We start from the raw sequence: 26,517 nt of genomic DNA on the forward strand, positions 1-26,517 counted from the left end.
AACCTTTATTTGAATGCTTGTTGTTTCTTTGAACCAGGCTAACAAATTAAATACCTCAGGAAGACTAAAGAACACAATATGCTTTTCATTGGAAATCAAAGGTAGCTCTACAATGACATAAAATGATCAGATGCTTCTGTATAATTTGGAAGTGGTCGACCAACAGAGAAGAGTGATGGAGACACACTACTCCCAGAGCGGCTCTTCTCCCTTCTCTGCTTTGTTCTAAACATTTTCGGTTAATGGTATTTGACACTGAACCTGCCATTGGGGCCCTGCCATTTGAGAACACCAAGCCAGTTGGATCTAGGGTACTGCTCACTAGAGACCTTCCAGGTCATCATCAGTGGACCTTCTGTTGGCTCATGCTGGATTTGGTGTGCCAGAAATCTTAGAGTGGGAGGTCTTCATCAGTGACTAGGGTCACCTGATGAAAGGCACCTGTCCCTTATTCAGGGAGCCATGCATGGTTCTTCTTTCTAAGCTGAATGGTTTATTGTATGCGAAGCTCCAGGACTTTTAGCAATGACCTTCTCTCTTTGTCACATGAAAATTTTTGTGATACAACAAAAGTCATATGACCTATTGATTTCCTAGTAAGGAAGCCATAAAACTTACTGGACAGTGAGCACTAGGATCAAAATATTTCAACTTGAATGCCTCGAATTAGGCACCTAAATCCATATTTTTAGTGTCCTAAATAAGTGTCCTGATTTTCAGGAAGGCCAAGCACCTGACATCACTGAGTGAAGTCAATGGGAACTATGGTTGGTTCAACAACTATGAAAATCAAGACACTTATTTTGATACCTAAATATGCACTACGGGCCAGATTTTTAAAGGTACTTAGATACCTCACTTCCATAGGAGTTAGAAACCTAAATACATTTAAAATCTGGCCCAAAGGAGACTAACTTTAAATAGTTATTTTTTAAAATCTTGGCCATAAAGTGCCAAATAGTTCCCCTTGACATTAATGGGAGGGCGGCTATTGACTTCAATGGAGCTACACTGGTTTACATCCACCAAGGAGCTGGGCCACACTGTTTAGCATGTCACATTGTTTCAAACCAGGATAAGCTGCACTGAGGCAGGTCATGGTTTACACTGGTGCAACATGGACTACACTAGAGGTTTGCAGGAGTGCAGCTGCACCACTGGCTAAAAAACTCGGTGCAGTCAAGGCTGAAAAGGATTCCCCCCCCCCCCCGCTCCCCAGTATGGAAAGTTAGCAGCTCCAGTATGGAGCATGTGGGACAAGAGTCAATGCAGGGAACAATAAGAGGAAGGGCGGTCTAACAGATAGTGCATTGGACTGGATCAGGACAGCTGGGTTCCATTAACTCCCTGTGTGACCTTGAGGATGTCACTTAACCTACCTGTGCTCAGGTCCCCACCTGTAAAATTGTGATACTACTTCCTGCCTGAGGATAAAATCCATGAATGGTTGGGAGGTGCTCACATGCTCATGTGAAGTTGGCCATCTAAGTGCCCAGATAGATGCAGGGGCTAGTCAACAATCTAGGAAGCTCTATTAAAACATGGATGGAGAAGAACAAGTCTAATCTTCCTATTAGCACCTCAAATTACAGGCTAAACAGTTGCTTCCAGATACCTAAAATACTTTTTCAAGGAGCTGTGACTTTAACAGAAATTGGTTCATTAATTTCCCCCTCTGCTATTTGTTTCCAGCTAAATGAGGCTTCCCTATGATGTACTGGCATTTTAGCTCAATCTGATCCCAATTTGTCTACCTGAAGCCTCCATTTTGACAAGAGTCCATTTCATTCGATAGTTTCATCAGTTACCTCTTTTACAATGTGCCCCGCCACCCCAGAGATGGCAACACCCCAAATTTCCAGGCTCCAGTCTGTGAGGCCCCCAATGGCAGGATCCAAATATCATCTTTAAATAATGCTCAATAAATAAAAGAAATAAATATTAAATAACAGGCCAAGTCCTCTTAGCCTCTTCACTATATGTACAATGCATAGCAAAAGAACATTGATCGGCTGCTTGCAGACAATAGTTTGGTATAACTTGCAAATAAAATAAATTTAAACCATCACAACCGGCGTAAAGCAAAAGAGCTGACGTGGGTAAACCACTGAGAGCAGCAGGTGCATTGGGGCCTTAACACTGCTCCAACTCTTTGCTAGTCAGTGCAGAAGCCGAAGAGCTGAGTTCTGCAGTGAGGTGTAAATAGGATCTGGAGAATCAGGACAGAAAGACCATGAGGATTCCAGTTTGTTTGGGTTTTTTTGGGGGTGTGGTGGTGGAGTGGGGGGATATTAGCTATTAAAAGAGCATAACGAGCAGTTAGGAATAACAGAACCCAGAACAACATGATTTAGATCACTGTACATTATACAAACGAGAACCTTGTGGGGTCCCTGGGTTTTGGAATGTAGGAGCATTTCAAACTTCATTGGGATGTGGGAACAAGAGAGAGGGAGGGAGGTTTAACTATTTCATAAAACTTTAGAACTATCTGAAGAGTTGCAAATGTCCTCAAGAATCCCTCACTCTCAGGAGAAGCTGGCTAGCCTCAAATTAGCCATGATCCATGTACAACCGAGTTGTGTTTCCACTAACCGAAGAATGCTTTTTTTGCAGCGCATTGGCAGAAATTGGAGATGTCAGGGTGCAAAATGTCTTCAAAAGCAACACACCATTAAAAAAAAGAAAAAAAGCTGCTGGCAAAAGGCACAGACGACAGAAAAGCTGGAGGGGTTTTTGCAAACCTGCAGAAATCCCAAATGTCAACCAATAAGCAGGGCTGCCTTTTGGACTGTACTGGAAATTTCATCAAGTTAAATTAAAATAGCTCCACCAATGAGTGCGAAAAACTAACTTTCCCCATGACTTGGCTGGACTTTGTCACTTTGACATCGGGTTTTGGAAACATCTTCAGGACTGCTGGTTCTTCCATACTGTTGTTTCTTGTATCTACCACAGCTACGTCATCAGTTGGTAACAAACACCATATAAAAGTCCTACGGATGGCAACCACAGAGAGAACCAGAGTTTCTTCATCAGAGAAGCCAGGTTATACTTTGTGGTCTGACTCAAGGAGAGGAGGGAAATATGCCTTTCAGCCAACTGGCACCTCTACTCCTAGCAAAGGGCTGTTCTGTGATTTCCCTTTGCAGGATTGCAAATTTCCCTCCCCTCTCCCATTTAACCAGACAGGAAGCAGCAGGATTCTTGTCATATCTTCTGTGAGATCTCAGGCTTGTGATGCATAAATAGAATCCATCACCATACACATCTATTGGACTCCAGCACACAGAAGGGTGGATAAACATTTTGTGATGAACCCTAGTTTTCAATGGGAAAAGACTATGCAGAGCGTCCTTCTGATGCCCGTTAACTTTTCACCCCCATCCTTCTATCACAATAAAGTGGACTTATTTTGCTTTCCTTACCACCAACTTTAGTATGAGCTACAGTCAGATGTGTCAATACCAGGCCTGAACGCAAAGCGACCATAGAGTTCTGAAGTTGTCCTTTGGACTTGCAAGGGGACATGGAGACATTGAAACAAACAAACAAACCCAAAAATAACTTATCATTCAAAAAATATAATAAATAAATACTGTTAACGGTGACCAATTGCATCCAGTCTGACATAGAATTAAAAATAGAATAATAATCACAATAATAATAATAAATAATTTAACAGGTTTACTCCAATACAATGCTGATTGGGAAACCTAAGGAGTTTTAGCTGCCATGGGATAGATAGTAGGATGAGAGGCAGTCCTTGTTGAGTGGATCAGCAGGCCCACGCGAAGGACACTGCAGGCTCAGCATGCTCCTGGGAGCCATCTCTTTACCCTGGGTCCATGTATGCTACTCCCATCCACATGGACTGAGGACAGTCCATGGAGCTTTGTTCGTAGAGCCTCATCAGTAAGGAAGTCAGGTCAACACAAGGTTTTACTATTTACACCAGTTTTACAAGCCTCCTTTGAACTGCCTGGCACGGTGCCTAATTGCACCAGACGTGGTTGGGTATTCAACACGTGCAGGGCTTATTCTTGCAACAGTGGTGGAGTTAGACCTCGGTCAAATGTTCTAGGCCTCCAATAACTGCGACTGCATCCTACTGGGAAAACAAAGGTGTGATGTGTTTGAGTATCGTGCTGGGCACGGGGGGGCAAAAGTCTTCATTCCTTCCAAGGTAGATTTTGCTGCAAAACACTGAAGGCAGAGGGACTGAGTAAGATCTAGAAAAGGACATATACAATTCCCTCCCCCCCACCCAACGGCTGCACATTATAACATCACCACATAAACACTCAGACAGAGGGGGTGGGTGGCATTTAACCCCCAGCCATGACTTTGGGACATCTGTAGGTGCAGCACTGGCCGGAATCCCAGTTTTCTATTTTCTAGAGACGTTGGAAAATGAGAATCATCTAGACCCTTTTCCTGAACTACTACGAGCAATGACATGCCACCCCATGGATCACACAGAATTGAATCTCTCCTAAGTCGGGTTCTGGCCCGTGGAGGAGCATTGCCAATAAAACCACCTTTGCTACATGGCAGTAGTGCAATATAGAAATCCTTCGATGGGTTAGAAATGAAGGCCTCCGTTCTGTGAATGGTTGCACACCTCTTCCTGGATCACAGGAAATAACAGCTGCTAATAACCGTGAGCCACATCTCTCTATATACTGCACACAAACACCTCCCATTCAGGTCATGCCTTTGCCTGTTCATTTTAAGTCTCCGTGACTCAGGGGGGCAGGTGGCTCTTCAACCAGTAGATGTGCGTCTCTTTACACGTGCAGTCTTTCGTCTCCTCGTCAACTTTCTGCTCGGCCCCTCGGAACACTTGAGGCCCTACATCCTTGTGTCATTAAGACTAAATGGGATAATAGTTGTGCAGGCTGGGGGAGACGGAAGGGAAGGAGGGGGAAACGAACCTCTTAATCCCAAATTAGCTGCTCTAAGCACTCAGCTGTTGCAAGAAAAAGAAACTTTCCAGTGCCAATTGAGCCTGCACCTGCAAGAGGCCTTTGTTAGGCAGCAAATCACAGTAATCGCACAGCGGGCTGGACTGGCAATCATTGCAAAGAGAAAACAAAGGAAGGATGACCACTGCCCTCCACAAGAAGCGCCGAGGGCTGGTCAGGAAATGGGCAATTGATGGGTACCCCCCGCTTTCCTAGATCCTGCTTCTTCCTCCTCAGGCTGCCACCTCTCCACCTGAGTAGCTGTCTGACTGGACCAGCAAGTAAAGTGCTTCATGCAGCAGCTGCTTCAGAGATCTACGGGTGTGTGTGGGGGGAGATGGCGCTGCATTGCCTCCTGCACTGCTGCAAAGGGCAGGGAAAGGTTACTCTGGATGCATTCTCCCCCAGCAAGCCCCAGACTCAGGTTGTAACCCTCTGCATGGCACAGAAAACATTCTGCTGCCTTGTGTTTGGGTAAAACTGCGGCGGCTGCTAATTCTTTCTTCAAAGGACTCCTGTGATTCTGCAGGGGGAACAATTCCTAGCGGCCTGGTGCCCTTGCTTACAATGTATGGGGGGAGTGTCTGGGAGGGAGGGCCAGGAGGCCAGCACGCTCAGCCATGGGTCTCTGTGCCTGTCACTGTACATCTCCCAGAGGAATTTCCAACAAGTGTCTCCAGGGCTGGGCTCTGGCGCTCAGAGTAAGGAATCTAGGGGCAGGGCAGCCATTATTCTCAGCTGTCTCCGGGAGGACAGTTGGGGATTGATGAGTTATTTTGCTTCCAGTCGCTCGCCCATTTTTAACCTTGCGCTCTCTGCTTTGCGAAGAGGGATTATCCCCTAGCAGCTGGCTGTGTTAAAGCACCAGGGAAAATGAAGACCCTAAACCAACAGCAATGCTCTCTTGCCCCATCCCACAAAGGACCCCTCTCCTGCACTAGGGCTGTCGCACCAACACCGGACACCTGTGGGGCAGGGGGCTGTTAGTCTCTGCTCTGGGTTGGTGGCATGTCGATAAACCAGCTATCCACCCCTGGCTGCTCTCCCAGGTGATGCCAGGAGTGTTCCTCCAGCTAGCCAAGCAGCTGGAACACTTCCCTGGTCTGTCATTCCCTGTCTCTTTGGGCCTGTCAGCCAGGCTAGGCAGGTGGCAAGCTGCAATTGCTGCCACTCATTGTGCACATCTTATATGTGTTACCCCATCCCTTTCGCCCTTCCACCCCGCCCCACCATGCCAGCCTGCTTGTTTGGCTCATCCACCTGTTATGTCTTAGACTGCAAGATCCTTGGGGCAGAGACTGTCATTTCCTGTACGATGGTACAGCACCTAGCACACTGGAACCCTGATCTGATTAGCCACTAGTCGCTAAGTAGCAGCAGCATGGAGCATGGTAGGCCCCTGCCCAGTCAGTACAGAAGACAGGCTTTCTTCTTTCATTAACCATGGAGCTGGTCTCTGCTGCTGGGGGCTCCCCCTCCTTTCTGCTGATAAATAAAAAGTCTTGCTAGTTGAGGCTTCTGCACTTTGAGCAGCTCTGGGCCAGGCATTGTATTACATGGGAACTGATCTTTGGGGGAGCAGGGAAGGCTGGAGGGGTCGAGGTCACAAACTTCAAGCTCTTTCGGACAGGGACCCTCCTCTTGTGTTTGTACAGCGCCTGGCGCAATGAGGCCCATGACTGGCTCTCCTGGGGGCTACATACTAATATGTTTCATTGGAGTTCCCCATGCCCCGGTACCCAAAAGGACCTGGAACTTACACTCCCACGTGCCCTGCAGGGGAATTCCATTGCCCCACACAAAGCTCCTGTGACAAAACCGGCCACCAGCAGCAGCCCCCGAGAGCTCTGGTGCTGAGGCATCACAGGAGCCACAGTGACAGGACTTTGCTCCCTTGCATTTCCTGATTGTTGTCCTGGCCTCTCAGCTCCCAACCCTTGCTTGTTTCCACTGCCGCTTATCGTCTCACCAGCGGGTCATATTGCTGGGGTGAAGGGAAGCAAACTCGTGACCTAAAAATGGGGGCGGGGCAAGGGACTGGCCCCTTCCAAACAATCCACACCCCGTGGAATTTCCTTCTTCACATTCACAGCAGGAATTGGCTGATCCCTGGGGACTGAATATTCTTCCCCGGGGGAGGGGCACAGTGGGAAAGCCACCTCCAAGGAAGGTGAATTGATCCTGCAGAAGCCTCTGGTTTTTCCCTTTGGAGGGGAGAGGCCACACTGCAGCGCTTGGGGGGCTCCACCCTGGAGTCAAGGGAAGCTTTGCCATTGACCTCAATAGAAGCAGGGCCAGACTTCCTGCCTGGCCCAAAAGCCTTGAAGAGAGTTTCCTTTACATTATTTCCCTCTCCCCCAACCAAAGAATCAGTGCTTGCTGCCTGCTGGCCAGGGAAAAGCAAGGAACTAAACTCACTCCCTGGATTAGCCCCTAGGAAATGCTTCCCTGGAGATAGGCAAGGAATGGGTGGGGGAGGCTGGTTTATAATCAATACAGCCGCTGCAAAGCACGGATCCTACCTCTCTGCCCACGTGTTCTCTGGGGCTGCCTCTATGTGTGCAGTGCCCAGCACAACAGGGCGCTGGTGGATGCCACAACAGAAACATGAAAGAATGAGCTCTCCCCAGGGAGGCTGGAGGAGAGAGGAATTGAAAGAGACAACCCCCATGCAGGTGGCAGGGAGGGGGACGCCCTAGCGTCGCAGGCTGTCATAGCTGTCCGCAGAGTCGTAACTCCTGCTCCTGCTGCGGCTGCTCCTTGGGCCCGAACTCCGGCTCCGGCTTCGGCCGCTGTCACTGCTGCTGCTCCAGCTTCTGCTCCGGCTGCTCCTGTCGCTGGAGTAGCTGCGGCTGCGGCTGCGGCCGGGAGAGCGGCTGACGCTGCTGTACCAGGAGGAACAGCTGCTGACGTTGCTGGAGGAGGAAGGACTGGGCCTGTAGTATGGGATGGGGCGTTTCCGGGCACTGTGGGAACAAAGGGGGAAGAGTGGTTACTGGTGACACAATGGGACCTCAGGGGTGGTGGTGGTGTCGGGGGGAACTCCTGGCCCTGGGGCTCAGTGGGAGGCAGGGAGGGAAGCTTCAGGGCAATGCTTCCCCTCCTCGAGTGCTTGGAGGGCAAAGTCTCTGGGTGTGAAAGACTCAAAGCAGGTCCCTACTAAAGCTATCCATAGATCTTGGCCAGCATGTCACAACCGAGCCTGTGGCTCCCCAGTGGGTCTCCTGGAGGGATGGGGAGTGTCTGTCCCTTACCTCGTGATACGGCGAGCTTCCAGGTGGCTGGGAGAATCTCTCCTGCGTTTCCTCATGGGCGAGTAGGACCTCCGCCGCCGCCTGCTCCGCTCCCTCTGGGACTCCTTCTCGCTGGAGCCATACGTGTGCTCTCTCGCGCGGTCCCTGAGGAATGGCCAGTTTGGGAAAGATTACTGCCAAGATCCCTGTGCTGATGAAACAACTCATTGTGGGAGGTAGGCAGGGGCTCAGCAGTGGGGCCAGAACCTGGAAACTTCAGTGCTAAAGCACAGGCCTTGATCATTTGAGCTAAAAACTAACCCTGCCAGCATCCTCCAAATGGCTTGACTGATAGATGGAGGCACAAGTCATTTAGCCTGCATGTTATGCAGACACTCGCTAAGCACGGGCTGGGGAATGCTTTCTAACGGCATGCACAGTTGGCTAGATGTGCACACGGTTCCCAGATTTAGCCAGTCTGGATGCAGCAATGTAAGACTTAGCTGTTGGCAGCAGACGTGCTATTTCTGTGGGGCACATCTGTTCCACAGAGCCTCAGCCGTCCAAAATGAATGCAGCAGCTCTCACCCTGGGGCTGCTACAAGGTTTTGGAAAAGTCTCCTGACACAGCCTGAAGTCCCACCTGCTGCGCTGGAAGCGGCGGTGGGGAATGGAGTTGAGCTGGTTTCACATATTGCTTTCCAAGCACTTTGCAAAGTGATGAGTTAAATACTGAGGCCCTGATTCTCATTTATATTTGGGCCCCTTTGTTCTGCACTGCACTGCTCAACTGGGCCTTTTCTTGCTGCAAAACAAAGGTCACTCTGTCTGACAGGGATTGGTGACTGTATGGATGGAGGGAGAGAACACATTCCCCCCAGAAGCACAAAATAAAGCTTGGGGTATGAACCCCCATACAGTGAAGTTGAGGAAATTGTTCCCATAATACCCTGAAGCCCTGAAAAAACAACCCCGAGTTTCATCCAGCTTGGATTCCATGTCGTTTGCGGCATGACCTTGAGAGCTGAGTTACTGTCTGCTGTGCCTGGCAGGTAGAGATTGCATGGCACTCATTGTGAGAGCAGGGGTTTGTCCCAGTGCCCTTACCCTAAATTTCCACTACTCTCATTGCGGTGCTTTAGCTGCCACCTTCCACCCCAGAGCTGGCTGCATTTCAGTGGAACAATTTACATCTATATAAATAGTAAGGCACCTTGAGACCCTGGGGGATGAAAAACACTAGTAAACATTTTAAGTACTGGATCAGCACTGCCCTGTGGTAACTGCACTGATCCCCGGGGCTGAATCTGGATGATCGCCTTTCTTACCCTTGGACAATCCTGCTTCTGTATTCCTGGCGTGGGTCAGGAATGAGCCCTTTAGACCAATGCCAAGCTGCTGCTGTGGCTCTCTGCTCGGTTACTTTGGCCAGGAAGGCCCATGGCTAAGCGCACCTTTAGTTACTGAAGCAATGTGCAACCTTTCACATGATCAGGGAGAGCTCGTTTTAAGCCAGTCTAACCTTACACTGCCTGAGATACGGGAACACATAGTAGAAGTGAGCAACAGGCTTAAATGGCAACAGGTCTTTTTGTAAGAAAGCCCCTGCTGATTCCTATAGTATATTGCCCAGGAGAACACACATGACGCACTGGGTCAAAGAGAACTACAGTGGGGCTGCACAGACAGCTCTTGGGGTGGCTGTTGGTGCTGCTGCTGGCTTGTTCTCTAAATTGGGCACCTTACCAAGTCAGACAATGTGTGCACCCCACACTGAGGGGCATGTCGATGAGCCCCAGTGTTCCCTTCAAAATCCCAGCTGCTAAATGCTGCAAATTGGAGATTTTGTGTTTTCCTGCTTCAAGAAAAATCCTTCTCTGACAATGGCTCAAGCCCTCCATGAGTAGAGTGCCCGGCCCTTTGTGTCTGGGCTGAGCCACAGCACGGGCCCAGTTAGCACTCTGCTTCTGAAAGGGTTCAGCGTGAAAACAGCACGTCCCACCAGGCCTTACCCATCCAATTCCACATACATTTCACAAGGGGTTAGTCCCTTAAAGCCCTGAATAAGTAGCCTCTCTCGCCCTATCACCCCCTACAACAGCTGCTGAATGAGGACCTTTCCGCTGTCTGTTCCCAGGGTGAACCAAGGAATGGAGGGCAGTCTAGGAGGGAAGGCCTCGGTTGCAGAAATCCACATCAGGATGAGTCTTATCTTGCCACCTGCAGCACATCTCTGGCCTCTTCTCTCAAGAATCAACGTCAGCAAAAGCAGCTGGCAACGCGTATGGAGATATGCCATAAACAACGAGTGCTGGAGCATGCAGACCCAAACATGCCTCGTTCCATGTTTGCATTCAGGGGCTGGTAAATATGTGAGACAGCCAGATCCGCAGTGTCTCCGGTGCTCTCATACACAACATCATGTAAAGATTGGGCCAGTGTCACAGAAGTGCAGCAGAGAAGTTTGTGGAGGGGAGTCACACATGCACCCTAGTCACAAACCCGAACTGAGTTGCTACAAAAGCGGGCAATGCCGTGCAATGGCACCATGACATACCTGCTGGGGCTGTAGCGGGAATAACTGGGGCTACGACGTGATCTTGAGTTCCTGCTTCCAGGGCTTCTTTTGCAGGACTTGGATGAGTAGCTGGGGGAAAATGAATAGGACCTGGGAATAGACAAGAACCATCCAAAGGTGAATCAAAGCAGAGCTAAAGTGAGAAGATTTAAGGCGCATAAGGCTCCTTTTCCACATCTGGATTCAAGTGGCAACAAGGTCCCAAGTTTAATGATGTCAGCCCAGCCACTGATAAATGTTCATTCATCCTGTAAGGGAACGAGCCCTGTAGATTGTCTTGCGCCAACAGGAATTCCACTGCCCTTCAGCGGCAATATCGTCAGTACTGCTAGTACCCTTAGTCATTTCAGCATAATCCAAACTGTAATTTCAAGGCTCTTTGGCCTATTCCTGGGACTATCAAGCACTGCCACAAACGGACCGGCCAGCAATAACACAGACAACCACTCGACTTGGCCTCACCTTTTCCCTGAGGAGTAGGATCTGCTTCGGGAGTACCTGGGCGTGGCCTGATGATGCAATGAGCGGGAGTGGGCGGAGCGACTGGAGCCACGGGAGGACTGCCCTGTGCTGGTGTACGACTCTCTGCGGGAGCATGGTCTCAGTGGGGAGCTGCGGTCTGGGGAATGTAGGTGGCTCTGCTTCTTCATCTCCGAGCACGTGAGACACGGGGGCAGGAAACTTCTGCAAATGGACATTTCCCCACCCGGTGAAGTTGTTGTAAAGCAGAGAGCCCTGCCTCAGAGTGTACTACCAACTTCTGCTTACAGGATCCAAATCAATGCAGGTTCCACCCTCCTATTAAATCCACTGGGTTCAACAGTGACTGCTGTATGAAACCGGAGTGGGCACAACAGTGAATCAGGCTCTCCCAGAAGATGAGATTTCAGTGCCAGGTTATACCTGGGTAAATCTGGAGGGACATCCCTGACTCCAACCTTACACTGATGGGAGAGCAGGATTCAATCCTAAGTGCCAAATTCTGCTTTCAGTTAAATGGATGCAAGACCCACCCATGTCAATGGGAGCTGCACCCATGGGACTGGGAGCAGGATAGTGTCTTTAGGGTAAAACATTGATGCCTGACCCTCCTATTTTCAATGTTACTGGTTTTATGCTGCTGTAACTCCACTGGAGCTAGCCCCGATTTGCCCAGATCAGAACACAAAGTCGAGCTCTCTTCATTGGGCCTTCAGCATTTGTTCACAAACAGAGAATTGCACGTGAAATGGATGCACAGGTGGCCAAACTCTCATGGCAGTTGCCTGCAAAGCTCCATGACCCATTTGCTGCACCCCTCACGGCAGTCAGTCAGGCTGGAGAAGAGAAGTAGGAAATGTGTGTGGAAGGGGAGCTGGGATGCAGTCTCCTTCATTGGCACTGGCCCTCCTTCCCAGCTCCAGCCAGGGCAGCTGCCAGGCGCTGATTGTCACACTAACCATCATCACTAGGGGGCAAAGTCCGGACATCAGAGAACATGCTCATGTGCACGTGAGGGACCCAAGGGCAAGACTTTTCTGTCCCAAGGTGCCCGCTGGACAATGGCAGCTACTGCAGCGAATGGGAGAGCTACTGATGTTGCCACCCACCCCTTCATGGGCCTCGTGCTACTGTGGTGAGCACAGCCTCACTCGCCATTGTCCCAGTGCTCCCATCTGTGGCCCCATGCAGCGAGTCACTGTTGCTCTGCTGCATGCAGATGCACAGGGCTCGTCCTTCATGGATTGGTCACTGCTTAGCACTACCCACATGGAGGAAACACAGTCTTAGGCCTGAGGTAGCTATGCAGGCATTTGGCTGAGTGAACCAGGCCAGAGGAACAAGTTGATTGGAAAGCCTAAATTTCAATGCATATAGCTCTGCTTACCAAACATGAACAGCTACAGACGAGACAGGGCAGTTTGTAACCATTCCATCCAGCCTTTAGAAGTTTGCCTGAATGTGCTAGTGACCTTTCCTGCTCTTTTGCTACAAGGTCACAACAAGTCAATGAGATATGAGCTCAAGCCACATCTAGATGCAGATTGTGAACGCCCCAGTGTTTGGATCTAGGTCTTTGATTCATGTCTGTATCTGGATCCAAGCGGAACCTCTTCTGAATGACGGGGGGGGGGGGGGGGGGGCTGGTGCACATGGAGGCTAAGGGATGGGAAGATTTAATGGATTAAAGTTAGCATCCTTCACGGCATAAACTAAGTGCCACAGGGGTCAGGAAGGAATTCCACACACCTGACACCATTGCCCAGGTGCATTATGGGTTGTTTTTCACTTTGCTTTGAAGCCACTATTGGAGTCGGGATGACAGACTTGCTGGATCTGAATTATGGCTAGCCACATAAAGAACAGAAATACATTCCTATTGGCTCACCACCTGCGACAGTCAAGCGAGCAGAAGACATGGAGTCATTCCTGGAATAGACGTAGCAAACACTGACTATTGGCAATCACTGACCTTTGGTCCTGTCCCTGGGCATCCGGAGAGAGATTTTCCAAAGTTGTTCCCTTGCTCTGGGAAAAGCAACTGGTGAAGGAATTTCCCGAATCAGAGCTGTTATCGCTGTTGGCCATTTTGGGCTTCCCAGGTGAGAAGGCATGGCCAAAGCCATTGTGGGCTAGGCTTCTTTGCTCCTGGCTGTCCTTTGGCCTGGCTGAGCTTGTCTGAGTGGAGGGAGGGGAGGAAGTATCGTTTCCTGAGTCAGATTCATGAGCCCCTCCATTCCGACTGGCTAGGTTGCCAAGTGGGCTGTCTGTTTTGGTAAAGAGGTCAGCAGATGACCCCGACTTTGAGATCTGAAAGCAAAAAAGCCATTTGACAGTGTTTGAACTTTTTGTTTTGTTTTGTTTTATATTGTCTGACTTTTTTTTTTAAATAAACCAAGAAATTTTACCATCATGATGCACTGTAACAAAAGGAAAGAAAGAAACAAAGAAAGAAAGAAACAAAGAAGAGAAGCCAAAAAACAAAAGTACATATCCCTGAAAAAAACCACAGAAAGAAGAAACTTCTTTTCCCCCTGACATGATAACTGGAAGATTTAGACATCATGCAAAGAATATTAGCATGCGATCCATGTTGAACAAAAGATTTTTTTTTAAAAAAGGGAAACAAAAGAATAAATATGTAAATAAAAATCAGAAAAAAATATTAAAAAACTAACAACCCTTATTTAACCTAAAAGGTGGGGCAGGGGAAAGAAATAGGAATATACATACAAAAAACTACATACTCATCGGAAATAAAACAAAAATGGAACAAAATTCTAAATGATTGACTTTTTGTTTTAGTTTCCTTAATAAGGAGACTCAAATGTCACAAAAAAGGTCTTTATGTACAAAGAAAAATTGGCAAACGAACAAGTTAGCGCTTTGAAACTCAAAAAAGAAAAAAAGGGGTGTGTGGAGTGGGAATAAAAAGAATACAAAACCCCAGAAAAATTAAAATCCCTCTGGAAATAAAAGGAATACAGATATTTCTTTGTGTGCTTTTTTTCCCCCTGTAGAAGGGATAGCTAATGCTCTCGAGTGACCTCTAATAAAGTCCCTAGTGTCTGGCGGATAGCATCCACTTACCAATCAAGAATTCCTCCTTTAGTAGGTACGGTGTAAGAAAAAGGGAAGAGCGGGCAACATAAGTCCATCATTAGAGTCTCAAATTACAAGAAAAAACATAAACCCTCTCTTCAAATCCTCACCGTCAATTGTTTGATTCTTTGCTATTTAAATTTCAAGACGTTTTTGTTTTGTTTTTAATCATCTTGTTTAGTAAATTCCTCTAGGTTGATTATTCGGGATGAAAAGCCACTGATTTAAATAAATCCCCATTGATTTCATGCTAGCCCACAGATACACTGAAGTTCAAAAAAAAAATAATATTGAGAAAAATAAAAAAAAAATAAGGAAGGAAAAATATTTTCCCTGCGGTGTGTTAGAGAAAGGTTTGGGGGGGGGGGCAAACAAAGACTTTGATCCTGCAATCTGATCTGTATGGCTAAAACCCTAATGCCACAGGAAGCCCTGCTGATTTCAATGGGTCTGCATGCTGGCAGACCTCCGCACCTGTGCAGGATCCCAATGACATCAGTGGAGTCTTTGCGGGGCCCAGAGTCCACATGCATTAGTCTGATTGTAGCGTCAGGGCCAAAATTCGATGGCTGTCAGATGGAACCCTGAAAATCTTTATAAGGACTTGATCCAAGTCCCACTGAATTCTAGGGTTGACCAACCCTCCAGGATTGACCTGTAGTCTCCAGGAAATACAGATTAATCTTTAATTAAAGATTCTGTCAAGTGATGAGACCTCCAGGGATACACCCAAACAAAACTAGCGACCCTACTGAATTCAACAGAAGTCTTGCCACTGGCATCAGTGGGAGCTGGGCCGTGTTCCCAATCAGCAGTCAGATTGCTGGTGGGTGTGGTTCAAGGACAGTGTAATAAATGTGCTGTTGCTTATACGAGGATCTTAGAGGGTCTTTGGTGGGATGTAATTTAATAACTAACCTGGGGCCTCGTCCTGCAATGCAGACACAGATGAGTAGCCCTGACTCATGGCAGTAACCGACCGAATGCAATTGGGTTGCATGATCAGGGCCCTTGGTGTGTTTAGACTAAACATCTTCAATATATATTGATTTATTATAAATGATGCTGGGAACTACAGCTCCAGGGCCAAATCCTCAACTGGTATCAATCAGTGTTGCTCCAGAGCTGGGCTGATTCACACCTCCTCCACCCAAGGATTTGGCCCTCAGTTTTTACAACATGCTCCTCTATTTGGCTGATACATAAAATATCGTCCCTCATTGCTTTGTGCAGAGGGGTGCAATGCAAGCTTAATGCTGAAGAACACTAACGCGACCAGGGCAGGAAATGCTCCTGTGCAAGGTGGCTTTCAAAGACCCGGGTGTCATTCGTGACTCCTGACTATTCCCCTCACAAAGGCACATCACAATGCTCTGGGGCTATGTGCTTTGAACCTGGGCTGCAGGTACGGTGCAGCAGAGGCATTGGGGTCAGAACAAACACGGATCCGCCAGAGGTCACAGTTCATATTGAGTGCCCCATAACACTTTCTGCAGCCAGTTGGATGGGGCCTTCTCAGAAGGCTTACTTGCACGCATCATCTAGCTCCCGTCACAGTGGGTTGTTCTCTTAGTCTAATCCAAGGGTTGCTCAATAGGATGGTAAGAGCTGATTCGGTGGCAGGGGCAAATCGGCACTGCAACAATAGTAGGCGAAAATCACAGACCACTAAAGCAAAAGTGGAGTTACTGCAAAGGAAAAGCTGTCGAAACATGGCACAGGCTGATGATCCAAGCCTTGCCATGACCACTTTGCTCTCTGATAGTGCCTTGAAGTGGAGGATCTCCAAGCAGGTTACAAATATTACGGAACGAAAGCTCCCATCACACATGTAAGGGAGGTACCACCAACCCCATTGAACAGGATGGGATATTGAGATACAGGGGGGGGGGAATGACTGGCACAAGATTAGTGGCTGAGCTGGGGACAGAAGCCAAATCTCTCAAGTCACTGTCCAATGCTTTAACTACTGCACCACACTTCCCATACTTGGGGTTCCATGCTTTGGGGCAATGGTGGTCCAAAAAAAGGGGAATCAATGTGATGCCTTTTCTCAGACCCGCACATACATTTTGAGCAGGGCTGGTTGGAACACAGAAAACATTTTGCATGGAACAGAAATTTCCCAGCAAAGAAATGCTCCCATCTTCCATCAGAGGATTTCTCCAGAATTAGTGATGAACCCAGAGACTTCTCCACGGACTCCAGTGGGAGCAGTCAGGCCCAGAATACACAAGCAATTCATGGGTTGGAAAAGGAACCTATTGGCCCCCAAATATTGTGTGTGAAAACAACGTATCTGTTGGTCCCCAAACTACATCACATGATCATTATTTACTGTTCATATTAACACAGGTTAGGATTTTCAGTGGAGTCGTGTCCAGTTCCCACTGAATTGGCATCAACCCTTAGGGTCATTGGAAAGCACAGACATAGGGCCTCAAAACCCAATGAGAACTGAGGCTCCACTATGTTAGTTGCTGGCAAAAAAACATGATGGTTTTCCTTCTTGCCCATTTCCTACCTCAAGACATGGGGAAGCTAGTTGAGATCATTCATTATAGGGATCTGGAATATAGACTGGAATATGCTGCCAGATTTGTTTTAAGAATGGATCTGAACCTAGGTTTAGATTTGTCTGGTTTTGACACCCCAGCTCCTATATTTATTTTTAATTTAAAGCAAAGGTTCATGAAAATAAAATTCAAGCTATTCTATGAATACATGGGTAAGGAATCTTTGGATAAATTGTGAAGTGTCAGAATATCTTGGGTTTGGACTCTTCCAGCATCCATGCTGAAGGATGCTGGCCGATTCTGCTCGTACAAATGTCTGTTCTTCCCCTCACCTCATCAATGTCCTAAAAATTAAAGATCCTTCTTCTCCCTGCCCGGAAACACATTAAATGTTTCTTTGTTTGCTACCAGCATTTCCAAAGTAGCCCCCTTAGGGTGTCTGTAAGGACTGGGATACTTGCTTTTGTTTCAGCTTTGCTAAAGTCTGGCTCGGAAGTGGTCATTGTTCTCAGTATACTGCAAGGTCATTTAATAATTTGAGAGTCAATACATTCCTTCCTTCGGCCCCAGTTCAGCACAGCACTTAAGAAGGTAATCAAGCCCCACTGAAGTCAACTGGACTTAAACATATGCTTAACTTTAAGTGCTAAAACGTTTTGCTAAATCTTCTCTTCCCCTTGCAAATTCCATTCCTTGTATCAACATTTTAAAAATTATGTTAACTCTTGAAACTTTATGTCCACACTGAGAAGAGATATGGGATCCAGATTCTCTCCCCTTTGACCTTTCCTTTCTCCCTGCCCAATTCCTCCTCCTTGCCCTATTCAAATTGCCAATAACATTTCCAGAGGTGATGACACAATCATTGCCTCCCTGACACCCAGCCTTCAGTGAGCCATATCCCATGGTCCTTGCTCAGTTTTGACTCCATGGGAAGTTTTGCCTGAGTAAAGACGTCAGGATTTGGCCATATGATCTCTTGCGCTAGAGACGCTGTTGACACTTCATAAGTGCCTGGGACTTGCGTGCTATACCCAGCTCAGCCATCCGTTGAGTTACCTAGTACCTGTACCAGCAATATGGAGGTAAGAGGAAACACCAGGAAACCTTGCCCAGTGCTGCATATTTCACATCTGAAGGCCAGAGGGCCTGACCTGGTGTAATAGCAGGTTGTCAGGGAGAGGAGAATAGCTGACTATTCCCCTCTCCCACAACATTAGTGACAACCAGGATGCAACTAATTGGAAAGATTTCCACTATTTCTTAGACACCTGGCATAAAATTCAACCCTGCGCCAAAGGACCAGCATCTGCATCACTTTAGCCCTCAAAATTGGACTTACTAGGGATGATATGTGGTGAACAGTTCTTTTGCTGCCCTCTGTTCTGTGGTGAAATTCATCACTGATCATCCCTACTCCCCGTCCTTCTGTTGCGTATGAGGAAGCATCAGCCATACGAACTTTACACCAAACACCATGTATGAAACACTGTACAGAGTTCAAGTGAATTCTAATGATCTTTTATTGGGGGCGGGGGAGGGAAGGCATGTTTTAAAGTGCCTAGTCTTTTATGGGCTAATTTGCTCTGTGTGAACATTAGGATTCCCCTCCTCAATCCTCCTCAACTTCTAAGAAGTAATTAAATAACCTCAGGAGATGTCGCTTCCTTTAGCTTTTGCTGGGGGATCTATAGCTGCCCTTGAGGGAGCCCGCTTACTTATTTATTGTTTTTCTGTTTCAAATCATTATTTAATCAAAATGAAGGAGGGGGGGAGGGAATAAAAAGGCCCTCGCTTACACTTCAGAATAATTTCTACTAAAATCCTAGATCAAGAGGCCACACAGCCCAACAGATTACAAAAATACAATCACTAAGAGTATTCCAATTAAACTGAACAAGTCCATTTACTGTGCTTTAAATAGCCCCGTGGAGAGATACGGCTATACGTTTTCTCAGCCATATGGGGAATGAGATCTTGCCATGAGTAGCTCTGCACGGCACGGTTTATAGTTGGAAGATTTCTTTCCTGGGTCTATGTCTTTTGTAAAACTCATTTCAAAGTAGCGTTAATTTCTTTTTTAGGAAGTGCCTAATCTTCTTCTTCTTGGCATGCTAATAATGAAAGGAATAAAGCATGTGTGTCAATGACCCCATCGAGTCTTGCTATTCATTATGGCAGCAGGTTATACAGGCAGCACAGATTGCTGATGAGCTTCTGGAATTGGAAGTACCACCTGCTGATAGGGCTCACTTGAGAGAAAGGGGCCATGTGCTCAGCAAGCTTTTAGGGAGATACTGTGTTACTGATTTCTGGGCCAGACCCTTAGCTGGGGTAAACTGGCATGAGTCCCTTGGCTTTAATGGAGTGCTGCTGATTTACCCCAACTGTGGATCTGTGTTTAAGTCCTGTTAAAGCGAATGGCTCTGTATAAAGATATTGGTGCATGGAAATAAGATACACCCACAAAGGGTCCAACCCTCTATTCCTGACTGTAGCAAAACTCAGTGAAAGGATCCGCCATGATTTTGAGAAGAGCTTTGCCTGCACAGAGAGCATAGGATTGGGTCCTTGGCACAATAAAGGTTAGGCTGAGTCTATTCAAATTATGCCAGACACCTATCATATGCAAGAACAGAGGAATATCACAGTGAGGCATGTTTATCACTGCACTTGCTGTTTGCTGCTGGATGTCTGTCTACACGCCCATATGGCCTACATCAGACAGCTACTGGAGTGGGAGTTTCCAGCCTAGCCCAAAGTGAACGTTTGTTGGCCTTGCGAAATCTCATCAGCCTACATGGTTGGAAACAAATGCTCTGGGGAGGCTCTGAATGGGAACAGCTGGGGGTGTTGCAGACCAGGTGTGAGGTGCACTGGCAGAGCTATACCCATCCCACCCGCTACTGGACTCCAGCCAGTGCTCTCTGCTCAGGCTCAAATATGCCCATACTCCTCCAGCCCAGGGCAGTCAGACTGTTCCACCCTGACTTCAACCCCAAACAGTGCAGGGATTTTGGCACAATGCAAGTCTCAGACTGGGATTAAAAAATAGAAACTAGAATTTGCATATTTAGATATGCAAATAACCCACTTTTTTTTTAAACTTCTTTTACCCTTGAACTTTAAGGAGACTGTTTGTTGCTTTACATGCTGCTGGGGTGTTAAAAGAAACTCCTTCCCTATTTAAAACCAAAATGGCTGGAAAACATGGAACAACATGTAGTCAAAACCAGGCTTCTTGCAAGGCTTCTGAAACCTTCCCAGCTCATGCTGAGACACTCTTTGCCTTGGCTGGCATTTCCCCTCCTCCATCTTAATGTTAGCACAAAAATAATTAGCTCTGCTTGAAATAATTGTACCCCAAACCTGCCTATGGGCTTGCTAAAAATTTGGCTCAAGACTATGTTTGTTTTAGCTGCTGACAAAAGGAGTGTCAGTGGAAGTCAGGGCGCTGGAGAGAGGTATCAGTGTACAGTCTGCAGTCATCATCATCAAATACAACCAGGGCCGGCGCTTCCATTAGGCGACCCTAGTCAGTCGCCTAGGGCGCCAGGATTCGGGCCGGGGGGGGGGGCGGCATTTTGTGCGCTCCCCACGGGGCGCATGGGAGCTTCTGGTTCCACTCCCGTCGGGCCGCTGAAGAAGGACCTTCTGGTGACGTGCCGCAGAAAACAGCGGCAGGCAATTGAGCAACTCAATGACTGCTGCTGTCGCCTGCGGCATTTCGGCTGAGGGTCCTTCTTCGGCGGTGTGATGGGAGTGGAACCAGAAGCTCTTGCGTGCCCCGTGGGGAGCGCACAAAATGCCACCCACCGAATTCTGCCTAGGGCACCAGAAACCCTGGCACTGCTCCTGGATACAACAAAAGCAACTAGATGCATATCTTAGAGGTATTTATATTGTTCATTTCACCTAAGACTTCCTAAAAGCAAAGCAGCATGAAATATATCTGTATCAGTGTGTAGTAAAACAGCTACAGCAGGTTAGGGGGCTTGTTATGCCTCTGTTTAAAAATAGATACTGCATATTACCCTCAGTTTCTCAGTGCACCGAGGGATAGCCATGTAATCCTGTTCTGAGTAGGTTTCCATTGTGGCTGCTTGTTATTAATTGTTCAGCAGAGAGAAAATAGAGGATGAGGCTAGGAAATTTATTACAGAAAAGCAAAGAAGCATGAAATTATTGGTTGTCTCCTCTGTGTTTGTGTGCACCCACGTGCATATAAGTAAGAGAGAGAGAGAGATGCAATGGATAGCACAATGTGTTTTTTCTAATGATTTACAGATAGAGCTGGTTAGAAAATGGTTTTATTCTTTGTGGAAAATACCAATTAAAATGAAAAAGATAATTCATGTCACTCCCTCCCCTCCCCCAAAGAAAGTTTCAACTTTTTTTGGGGGGTGGGGTGGGGTGGGGGTTGACAGAAAATGAAGGGAGGAACCTCAAAAAACTTTTGGCCAAAACCAAAATCCTTAGATTCAGGAATGCAGCCGCAGTGGTTCATGGGAGTTGCCGTTTGAGCTTTCACACTTGCAATCTCAATTATGGGCCCGGATTCCTAGTCAGACTACATCTCCCATCATGCATCATAATCTCCCCTCTGACTGAGCTGCCATGGTGCATCATGGGAGATATAGTCTGACGGAATCCAGCCCACAGAGGACAATGGGTGGTATGAATCAATGGAACTACAACCCCCATGCAGGACCACGGCAGCATTGCTGTATCAAAATGTTTTTTGTTTTTTCAGCTTACGTCTTCAGATGTCCAGTTTTTCAACAAATAGTCAAAATTTTCTGCAGAAAGCAGATATATGTTATGCAAATTTTAATTTAGTTAAAAACCCAAATTTCCATCAAAAAGAGTTTTGATGGAAAAATATTCATCCTGCCCTAGTCAAAGACCTGACCACTTAATCTACAAAAGGCAGAGTGAAACCACAAAATAGGTCATTCCTAAAGCACAAGATTAATGTTTATTCATCATCTTTCCATCATCAGTTATTCTTTACATGATATTTAAGGCCCTTATTCATGAAAAGTGTCCTTGTTCTGGACAATACTGAAGCATGTACTTAACTTTAAGCAGGTGCTTTAAGTGCTTTCCTGAATCATGGCCTGAGTGTGTGTATTTCAGTTTGGGACAAGGGAGAACACTGACAGATGGCATAGTAAATATACAGATAGATTTTTGTTATTAGAATATTTGCTCATGTTAGTAGGCTAAAGTAGAAAGAATATAGCTGTCCCAATGACTTATATTTCTTACCCATAACCTGCAGCTATATCTATAAACATGCTGAGGCTGATTTTTATCTGCCTTGTGTGGTCATTTACACCTATGCAAAAGGAGTGCAGAGTGCATGTACCATGCTCGATCTTAGATCATCTTTAGAGGTTTCTAAAACGTTGTAGTTATTATCCTTTGTAGCAGTTGGTCTCATGAGAAAGCCTGGCTTCGGAGACAGAGGACTAGAAAAAATAGTCCCAATGAAAGGGATTTTTAAACTCTCTAAAAGATTTCTTAAAGAGTTTGTCTGTAAAGTAAGTAGCTTATACAGAAAACATGATGGTGTGATGCAATGTAACAGTTTGACTGGCCATCCTTTGGGATGAGCTATTAACTCTGTCAGTTTCACCCGTCACCAGTAATGCGGCATCTGAAATTTCATGCCAATAAAAACTTCACAGCTCACCGTTCTGTGACATATTTCTCTCTTGGTGTGTGCACGTGTGTATCACACACACACACAGGTGTGTGCACGTGTGTATCACACACACACACAGGTGTGTGCACGTGTGTATCTCTCTCTCTCTCTAAACACACACACACAGATTCTCCTCTCACTGATGTTGGCTTTACATCGGTGTAGCTATTGAGTCCAGTCACATTATTCCTGATTTACGTCTGCTGTATAAGTGAGAGAATTAGGCTTACAATATTTACAAGTATGGTGGATTGGAGGGCTTAGTGCTGTGGTTCAGACCCATCTCTAATACTGTACACACGCAGGCCAGATTCTTCACTGGGTTGCACCTTGTGTAGTGGGTTATCTCTGTGTGAAGAGTTCATCCCGACCTGACAGCTCTTTACACCTGTTTTGCAGAGTGCTGTATAAGGTGCAGTGTGGTGGAGAATCAGGTCCTTATGTAGTTCTCTCTTTCTCTCTCTCGCAAGATGAAGACAGGTTCTAGGACATGGATTAGATTCTCTCTCTCTATGTAAATGAAAAGATAGCTCAAGACACTGGGTCTGAGTCTACCCTTGGCTGCACACACAGCCCCCGTTCTATCAAGAGGAGCTGCCTACAAGCTCAGAATTTGGCCCTTCGGTTGGTTAGCAAAGAGGAGCGATGATCTTAAAAGAATTCCGAAGGTCAACAAACATCCCCCGCCAAAAAACCCCAATTCATTCAATGTAAATGTTTCTTTCATATATGTTTGATTCTCTTGATCCCCCCACCCCCCCCAAGGACTAAACCATTGGGCACAAAGACCAGCAAATTTAAGTTCACATCCAGCTGAGCAATGACTGCATAACAAACACGTCTCTGTAAAATACCATCGCTGGAGGCTGTTTTTTCGTTAAATGTCCCCTATTCATTATTCATAGACTAAAGGTTTATCCTACCCCACCCCCAGTGTGTAAGTGCTGAGGGAAAGGAATGACTTCTAATACGTCGGAGAACAGCACCATCAATAAATAATACAGTTTTAAACCAACTTTGTCTAACGTAACTGTAATTGAGTTATAAAAATTTCATACTGGATTTCCCCCCCAAGCTTCGGTGGCTAGTTTGCACAAGGAAGCAGAATGCAGAATACTTACTACTTCCTTAGCTGAGAGGAAGCTGTAGCTCTGAAGGGTTTGGCGGGGGGAATGGCTGGCCTGACCCTCTGCAGAGATGCTTCGCTTCTCAGTGCTCTTTGAACAGTGCTGGGAGCATCTTCGTCTTGCTTTGTGGCCTTCCTCCCGAGACCTGGCTCTGTGCCTGAAGGAAGAGAAACGTCAAATCAAACCATGATGAATTATTAGTAGTATTAGTGATTTGTATTGCAGCAGTGCCAATAATGTCCCATCTTCCACGTAATGAAGCCATTTGTCTGGCTATAAACCGGACAGTCCTCTTGTAGTGCACTTTAGTGCCCTGTCTGATACTGGGACAAACCCGGACATGGTTTTGTCTGGTATTGGACAGAGCATGCCTCTTTAAGAGTGCACCACTCTGCGCCCACTGGCATGACCTCGAACACATCATGCATGCAAGGTCAAGGCAGGGGAGCAGGGTTGTGTGCACTACAAGATGGCACTCCCCCACCCGTGTGGCATGACTTTGAATGCATCGCGTGTGCAAGATGATGCCGGTGGGGGTGAAGGTAGGGCAGCATGCTCTTAAAAAGGTTTCCCCCACCATTCTTAGAAGCACTGGGATGCCCAGCATTCCGGGAACGTGTGAGTGGCCACCCTATCTGTTGGCGCCGCATGTTGGGGGAAAGTAACTCCTGTGCAGAGAGCCAGCACCAGGCTTACAGGAGGCTGTGTGGCCTAGTGGATACAGCACGGGAGCAGGACTCAGGAGACAAGGATTCCATTTCTGGCTCAGCTGCTGGCCTATTGGGTGACCTTGGGCCTCTTCTCTGCCCTCAGTTTCCCCATCTGTAAAATGAGGATAATGATGCTTCCTTCATGAAGTGCTTTGAGATCTCCTGGCTGAGGTGCTGTGTAAGAGCTAGGGGTCATTATGAGTCCACTACACATAGGTGAATTTCACCTCTTTGATAGCTACCTTGAGGCAGGCGAGGCTGTGGCTGGCTGCCGGAATTTGAGAGAAAAGGTGGATACTGACTCCTATTCCTATTCGAGTTTTCTTAATGTTTTGAAACTGGGCAACTTATGATGAGTTTGGACCCTGATCCAAAGCCTCCGAACTTTGGAGGGGTTCAGAATCCAAACCTGGACTCAGATCCAAGTTTTACTTGGTAACAGCCTGGACACAAACTCTGTTTCCACACCTCCCTGCGCTTTAGTGTGCGAGATGAAACCTGGATCTGACTTTTGTGGCTTGTCTCCATCTCTATTTGGAGGGGTCTTAAAACCCTGGAGGTGATATGCCTCTGAGAGAATGCAGCCCTATCCACTTGCTCTAATGTGTTCCATGATTGTCTTGTCCTCACACTGCATTCCCTCCTCCAGCGATCAACAACTCTTCATCACTGCCACCAAATTCCTTAAAGTATCTTCTTTGTTTTTAAAGTTGAGTATTTGTGTAAATGGCAGAGTGACCTGGGCCAGGTCTAGCACAATCCTTTCATACAGCTCTTCCATTGCCCAGCAACTTTGACATATACCACCACCCTCTCTGCCATGCCCAAAACAAAGATGGCTACTCGTGTCAAAGTGGGCAGCTGTTTAGTGACAATGGCAAATAGATCCATTGGGTATGAGAGCCTCCCAGGTACCAAGACCTATTTTAAGGGCTTAAAAGTGAGAGTTCAGTGGTGCATAGGCCTTGGGCTGGTCATGTGCCTTCAGGTCACTGTCACCCTGGGAAACTAGGATGATGTTAACCTGCGTCCCTGGCAGGATCATCGGCAGCAGGGATTGAACCTGGCACCTCTAGATCTAAAAGCATGAGCCTCTACTGCTTGAGCTAAAAATACTGCTCCCAATCCAACCCAAGATAGTAGCAGGCTCAACCACCTCTCTGTGTGTCCCAGCCACTACTAGAGGGAGACAGAGCATCTCAGTGCGTGGCAGTGGTTTAGACTGAGCCCTGAGCTAGCTCTGATGCTAGGCAAAAGGAAAATCAATTCCGCAAATGGCACCATTACCTGCTTTGGCAGCTAGAGGAGAGGGAATCGGAGCTCTCCGAGCGAGAGTGATAGTGGCGATGGCGGTGGCGGTGGGATTTTCGTGGCCGGCTACGAGATCTTTTGAGAGTGGAAAAAAAACGGTTCATTAATCTAGCAGACAAAGGCAGCCCGAGATCAAGTGGATAGAAGCTGAAGCTGGCAACAGACAAAATGGAAATAAGGTGTACATTTTTCTAAACAGTGAAGATTTTTAGCCATTGTTTGGAGTTTACAGATCAACACCTCATGCCTTTCCAAGAGATAGGCTGTACCTCAACCGAGCTCGAAGCAGGAGTCATAGGTGGAGTTCTACAGCCTGTGCTATGCAGGAGGTCAGACTAGATGACAGTAATGATCCCTTCTCGCCTTAACCTCTATGAATCCGTGCATCTGCCAGGCTGGAAGAGCACGACTGATCAGCCAACATCCTTTGGGCAACTGTAACACAAACTACTCTGCAGGCTGGGATCTCCTTACTTCTGGGCCTCTCTGTCAGCTAGTGGGAAGTCCCATCAGCTAGGTCACTCCAAACGAAACTCTCAAGGTTAGGCCCATATCCCTTTCTACAGGATGGGTTTATTAATAAGCAGCAGATGCAAGAGAGGCTCAAAATAACACAAAATACATGGTGACGGACACCTTCCCTGCTTCCTCCAGCTGGGAAGCAGAGGCACATCTTTGCCCCCCAGAGAGCCCTTTCCTGGTTGCTACAGAGACCTCTCACTGTAGGCTTTCCCTGAATCTAGCTCAAACTCATGTGCTGCCCTTGCTTAAGAGGCAGGAAGC

At 47.1% G+C, this 26,517-nt stretch overlaps 1 protein-coding gene across 1 annotated transcript; it reads right to left on the reverse strand.

Annotated features, from left to right (window-relative positions):
- LOC115661038 (serine/arginine repetitive matrix protein 4-like) lies at positions 1-25,878 on the reverse strand. Its single transcript, XM_030583163.1, has 7 exons — positions 25,711-25,878; positions 23,708-23,870; positions 13,231-13,568; positions 11,241-11,462; positions 10,758-10,868; positions 8,222-8,365; positions 1-7,933 (listed from the first exon to the last, which is right to left on the reverse strand). The coding sequence occupies exons 1-7, from the start codon at positions 25,836-25,838 to the stop codon at positions 7,663-7,665; spliced, it is 1,377 nt and encodes a 458-aa protein (XP_030439023.1). The 5' UTR covers positions 25,839-25,878; the 3' UTR covers positions 1-7,662.
- Positions 25,879-26,517: the final 639 nt, after the last annotated feature.

Source organism: Gopherus evgoodei, chromosome 13, assembly GCF_007399415.2.
Source record: "Gopherus evgoodei ecotype Sinaloan lineage chromosome 13, rGopEvg1_v1.p, whole genome shotgun sequence".
In the NCBI taxonomy this organism is placed as follows: domain Eukaryota; kingdom Metazoa; phylum Chordata; order Testudines; family Testudinidae; genus Gopherus; species Gopherus evgoodei.

Excerpts from the sequence above, each read along its gene's own strand:
- LOC115661038 (XM_030583163.1), bottom strand. The coding sequence starts at position 25,838 with ATGAACCGTTTTTTTTCCACTCTCAAAAGATCTCGTAGCCGGCCACGA. Across the intron at positions 10,869-11,240 it reads TCCTACTCCTCAGGGAAAAG|GTCCTATTCATTTTCCCCCA; the intron begins GTGAGGCCAAGT and ends GTCTATTCCCAG. Across the intron at positions 8,366-10,757 it reads TCCCGCTACAGCCCCAGCAG|GGACCGCGCGAGAGAGCACA; the intron begins GTATGTCATGGT and ends GCCATTCCTCAG.